Source organism: Coregonus lavaretus, assembly GCF_964263955.1.
Source record: "Coregonus lavaretus genome assembly, chromosome: 3".
NCBI classification, from domain to species: Eukaryota; Metazoa; Chordata; class Actinopteri; order Salmoniformes; family Salmonidae; genus Coregonus; species Coregonus lavaretus.
The window spans coordinates 56,632,536-56,638,535 of NC_139990.1; the positions used below are offsets into that span (position 1 = coordinate 56,632,536).

At 42.8% G+C, this 6,000-nt stretch overlaps 1 protein-coding gene across 1 annotated transcript in view; it reads right to left on the reverse strand.

Annotated features, from left to right (window-relative positions):
* LOC311118880 (glutamate receptor ionotropic, kainate 2-like) overlaps positions 1-497 on the reverse strand; it is a gene marked incomplete at both ends in the record, with an annotated part of 168,614 nt that extends 168,117 nt beyond the window's left edge. Inside the window, one exon of the mRNA XM_084157682.1 lies at positions 380-497. Coding sequence (XP_084013808.1) covers positions 380-497 — 118 coding nt within the window. The remainder of the gene's footprint in view (positions 1-379) is intronic.
* Between the last annotated feature and the right edge of the window lie 5,503 nt (positions 498-6,000).

The window sequence follows — 6,000 nt, forward strand, 5'->3', positions numbered from 1 at the left end:
CTATATGGACTCCAGCTGTACTGTCGCTGAACATTTTCACAAGTAGTCTGCTGTAGGATAATTATGCTAATGATGTCATACATAAAGGTTTCGAGGACAAAAGAGATAAGGTAATGTCGCTAGACAGCTGTGGTAAACAACACCGTGCATAGGGGTAGCAGTCTTTGCGGGGGATGTGGCTCCGGGGCGCACCCGCTCACTCCAAAAAGTCTGGAACAAGAGGACCAGTGGGGTCACCGCAACACGTCTACTAGGAAGTATACAAGACAACTATGGCGCCCAGCCATGCCATGGCAACAGTTACAGAGTTAGGGAATAGCTAGGCTACTACACCAAGACATTAAGAATGTTTAACAGAGAAAGAAAATAAGAATCTTACCAAATCTTAAAACGTGTGGCATCCCGCGAGAATATCCCACACATAGTAATAACAGCAGTAGGAGCCTGACGGTGCACCTGAATCTCGCTTTACTTATGAGCGGGGAGGTAATCTTCATGGTGTCTGTGTGATGCCACAGTATTTATTCCCTGGATCGGCAGATTCCCCCGAAATGTTTATTTTGAAGTTAAGCAGGGTGACGGCCCACGCGCAAGATCACGGCATGGTCAGTCAGGGAAAAGGTATCATTTGTTTCCCCAGATCCATTAGCAAGCGCTGCGTGTCCAGCTCACTGCGCCAAGAAACAACCTTCCGACTCAGCTAACGGTGGGGCATCCATGTTAGTCTGGGCAAATCCGGGAGAAATCCATTCACGGGCGGTCTGAAAGAGAGATGGACATGAAAAGAGGAAGAAGGGGTGGTTGAGTTTCCAAGTCAGAATTCCGTCTCAAGAGACGAACGCTGGTGTGCTGGCAGAATTGCAGCAGGCTAGGGAGCCTAAACCTTCCAGGCAGTCTCAGCTGTCTGAAGCTAGAATTCTGCTGCACTGCCGCACAGCATCTGACGTCGAGCCAATATTAGTGTGAGCGCGAGAGAGGAAATTTTGGGTATATTTCGCAGGTGCTGCTGACCACACATCGCTTCCGATCCATATCTGACACCGAAATTGACATCTTTCCCCGGGTGTCTCGTGCTGGCACCAGGTACTCTCTCTATGCTATTCACGGTTTTGCTCGATTCATTCAATGGCCCTGGCTGTTGCCATTGGACTGGTGCCATGCCGAGCGGCTATAAAAACAATCTATGATTTTAAAAAGATTGCCTCTCTAGATCGGAATTGCTCAGCCTTGGAGTCGTGTGAGAGGTTTGTGAACCAAAACTGTCACAAGTCCAATTTTGATGAATAACCTATTGCTGAGCTAATAATTTTTTCACAGAGCTATGTTGTCACTGAGAAAGATTTGCTTTTCTATTTTCTATTTTTGCTATTTTTGACATTATACACTCTTAGAAAAAAAGGTTCTGGATAGAACCAAAAAGGGTTCTATGCTTGCTTCATATATGGCACCCCTAAAGGTTCTATATAGAACCGACATTTTGGTTCAGTGAAGAAGAACCCCTGGGGTTCTGATCATATAACCCTATAAAATGGTTCTAAATAGAACCTTTAGGGGTGCAATATAACCCTTTTTGGTTCTATCCACAACCTTTTTTCTAGGAGTGTACTGTTAGACTTTATGACAATGTAGAAATAGAATAATAAGGGATTCCATTTTGGTCATCAATTGTCAGTAACATGGGCTGAGGATTATAGCGTTGTAGAATTGTCATAAAAAAATATTATATTCAAAGTTGTGAAATAAGTTTATTCTCAGCTCATGTAATTCAAACGTTATACAGCCAATATCAAAGTAGTCTGGTTGTTAAATTATTTGTGAAGTTATACAATTAGAATGCCATGATTTTTGTTATTCAATTAACTTCAAACATCTGTGTTCTGTTTCATAGGCCTAAGTCTAGTAATATGATTGAAGATGACAAGTATAAATTATATTGTCTCGAGTCGTTAAGATATAGAGAAGGCCTAAAACAACTTTAACATTGTATTTGTCATACATATCTAAACCCCAGGACCATACAGGGTACAACATGACGTTGGAAACGGACAGGACTAGCCTATTCTACACACCGTCCAAAAGTACGGGCTACAGTTATTAAAGATAAGTTAAACTTGGATGTTATTTTTCTCTCTAAATGCATACTACTGTTACATTCATATATACGTATTAATTATATAGATATTAATCATTAGCATATTATTTGTGTCATTAAGTCTACAGATGCAATATATTTGTGTTCCTTTTGACTAAACCTACGCCAGGTGTAGTTGTATTCACCTTTATTGGCCGTATCTGTAGGCTTGTGCAGCGTGGATTTCAGCACCACGGACAGCGACGCGGTGACCTTCGAACACTACTCGAATTAGACCTAACTTTACAGAAAATGAACGTTTCTTTGTCTTTCTTTTTTCACTTTGGATATTCAGAGTTGCATATAGCCTCTGTCGTCAGCTTCCGATAGCATTCGACAAGTATTTCCGAACAGGAGAGCTGCTTGCGTCTGCGTTTCAAGCCCGAGAAATATACGAGGGGCTGTGATGCACTTTTATTGCAGTCCGTGTTTGAGACTGCTGCACGAGACCCCAGGAGGATTTTCGATGGTGTAGTCTCCAACGGCGTCAATAATATTTCGGAGTCATGCAAATTGCCTCAATCAGCTTGACTAAAAGTAAGAAAAACGCCTACTTTATAACTCCAAGTAGGCCTACGCCCTTTCATTCTCTGTTTGACAAACCGACCGCATAATCTGTCGTTCCAAAGACTGGTGTGGTCGGATTCCTTCTCTTATGTAAAGCCATACGATGTCTCGTTTAATTCCTTGTGTAACTTACAAATTTAGCTAGGCATTTAAATGTTGGCTTAAACCCCGAGTGCCGTTCCATGTCCAAATATGGGTAAGAAAGTGGTTTTTCACTCTTCCTCAATAAGAAATGTGCCGGGATGACCCGTTGATTTAAATGTAACTAACCGACAAATGCTTCTGAGGTATTTTTTAGGATAAATGCAGTGACTTTTAACTGTTTACTTGTTTATAAGGAAATAATATATGCTTAGTTTATCTTTAAACTAACCCGTTCCAATATATATATTTTTCCATCTGGTCTGATAATACCATTCAGCTGACCGAGGATGAGGAAATTACGCATGGGATCCATGAAGATAAATACAATTACACTGAAATGTTTTGTCTATTTTTCTGTGGCCATTACTAAATGAAAGCATTGTCAATGCCATACTGTGACTTTTGTAGGCTAAGTCAAATGCTTTAAAACGTTCTACACAGTCGCGTGCAATGAGCGAATAGAAGGAGGAGCAGGGAGTTGGCGGGTTACTCGCGCACAATCAGTTGGCACGGATGCCAGTTGTAAACTCAAACTATTTCTGCAGAGATTCATTTCATATCCCAGTTTAACGACCTGCCTTTTCTGGTTACTTTGTAAGAGCTCTCCAAATAGCACTTTGGGCATCATCGGTGCTGTTTTATGGCACTGTGCAATAACCATCTACCATCTGATCATAAACTTGATTTAGGGCTGTAGTGCGCGCGGGTTATGTGCTCATCATCTGTGGAATTTACATGCGCAGCCAGTCGGTTCCTTTCCACCCAGCCTGATTACACTTTATCTATGGAACATTCATAAAGCGGATCACTTCAACGCCACTGACAGCCACGATTTGTACGGTATATATTTCATGACCCCATAATATATTTTCAACCCCACAACATTGTATCAGTTACGAGAGGAGGGACTCGAGAGGGGACACGATTTTTAAATAGGAGTCGAGAGAAGACATACAAGAGGTCACGTATCTACACGGTTTAGGCCTATTAACTAACAAGTCGTAACCTTTTAAGATATTTAAATTATTTCTACTGGCAGAGGTGCGCAGAGCGCACATTGTGACATGACGCACCGCATCCCCAAAATATAAATGCACCATTCAACTTCAAGTAGGCTAGGGTAAATGAACTTGTGTAAATCGGGAGGTTTAGTGTGATGTATAATCGTCACGTTTTGTGTGATTTCTTCGATGATAGAGACTAGGTGGATAGCCTTATTCTCTCACTTCTGTCTCACCTGTAAAATCCAACAGACTAGGCATTCAAATCTTACACGCCCAAGCAGAGGGGAGTACAAGCTGTTAAATTACACAAATAACGGACAGACAATCAAAAATTATGAAAAAGGATGCGACGCTTACCTTCGATTAGAATGAGCTGAGAAAGTAGTTGATTTGTTTCGATAGAGAGACGAGCCAGATCGGTTCCTTCAGACTCGCGTCTCGCTGCGCTCCGCTCCGGCCGTGGGGAAGACACGCCTCCTGTTGGTCGAAAAAACACTGCTTAAAGCAACAGGGGACCTGCACACCGACCGGTGGATGGACCCGACGCAGCGCCAGGTGGATCTCCAAGTGGAGGTGAGGAGGGGAGACATGTAGCATGAGGGAGAGGGGCTGGGGCAGGGTGGACTTTACGCATTTCTTATAATCGCTTTAGTGGCGAATATATCAATGAAAAAGTATGAAAATGTATTCGCTCACTAACTGTAAGTCGCTCTGGATAAGAGCGTCTGCTAAATGACTAAAATGTCAATGTAAAGGTAATGAATGGATTATTTCATCCATACCACTGATTTCAACTTCTATGCAAAACGGTGTGTGATGACGCTGAATTTATTTGAGCTTTAATTGATGATGATCAAATGGAAAAACAATACGAGGATGGTGCGGGACAAAATGTACAATCCTCTGGGAGTGCCATATAGGAAAAGTGTCATGGGATGACACAGCAAGCTATGTGGATGAAATGATAGAAGAAGAAAAAACTATAATAATAAATGTTTAATATCAGGACATTTAGGTCAATATAAGTTCAACAAGCTGGGATGGAATCTAGCTCATTGCCTTCATGCATCAACTATGTGACGCTGTTTATGCTTGCTGTGTAAACAGTACCTCAGTCTCATATTCTGGTAGATCCGAGAGAGAGAGAGTAAATGAGGGATGCAACAACCCCCGGGCTATCAGACGGAAATGACTGCTATTTCTCCCTCTGTCAGTGAAATACAAAGCGTACAATTTACCGCGGTGACGGAGCGCATCCCTGCCCCAACGCTGACACCGCGCAGGGGCGCACAGGGCGAGAGCTGCGGCGGGATGGGAAAAGCGTGATCTGAGGCCACTGAGTGCTGCCGAAATGAAAGGAATCTTTGATTCCCCACCCCCCAGCGCGCAGCATGAAAAGTTGGATTGTGGGGGACTAAAATAAATAGTCAATGACAGCCCTGTGATCTGGGAACAAACCACACCACTCTCACCCATGGGGAGCTGCAGAGGCCCTAACCCACCGGGTGTGTGTGTGTGTGCGCAGTGGTGTAAAGTACTTCACTAAAAATACTAATTAAGTACTAATTAAAAGTATTAATTAAGTATTTTTTGTGGTATCAGTACTTTATTTATATTTTTGACTACTTTTCCTTTCACTTCACTACTTTACTAAAGAAACTTACAGAAAAATCCCTCCCAAAGTATTCATTTCATTTTTAATGGTTAACAGGATAGTGAAATGGTCCAATTCACACACTTATCAAGAGAACATCCATGGTCATCTCTACTGTCTCTGATCTGGTGGACTCACTAAGCATACAGTACATGTTTTGTTTATAAATTATGCCTGAGTGTTGGAGTGTGCCCCTGGCTATCCATAAATTTAAGTCATTTTACATTTTAGTCATTTAGCAGACACTCTTATCCAGAGCAACTTACCAGAGTTAGTGAATGCATACATGTTTTTTTTTTATACTGGCCCCCCGTGGGAAACAAACCCACATCCCTGCCGGCCAAACCCTCCCCGACCTTGGAAGACGCTGGACCAATTGTGCGCCGCCCACGGGTCTCCCGGTCGCGGCCGGCTGCGACAGAGCCTGGACTCTAACCAGGATCTCTAGTGGCACAGCTAGCACTGCGATGCAGTGCCTTAGACCACTGCGCCACTCAGGA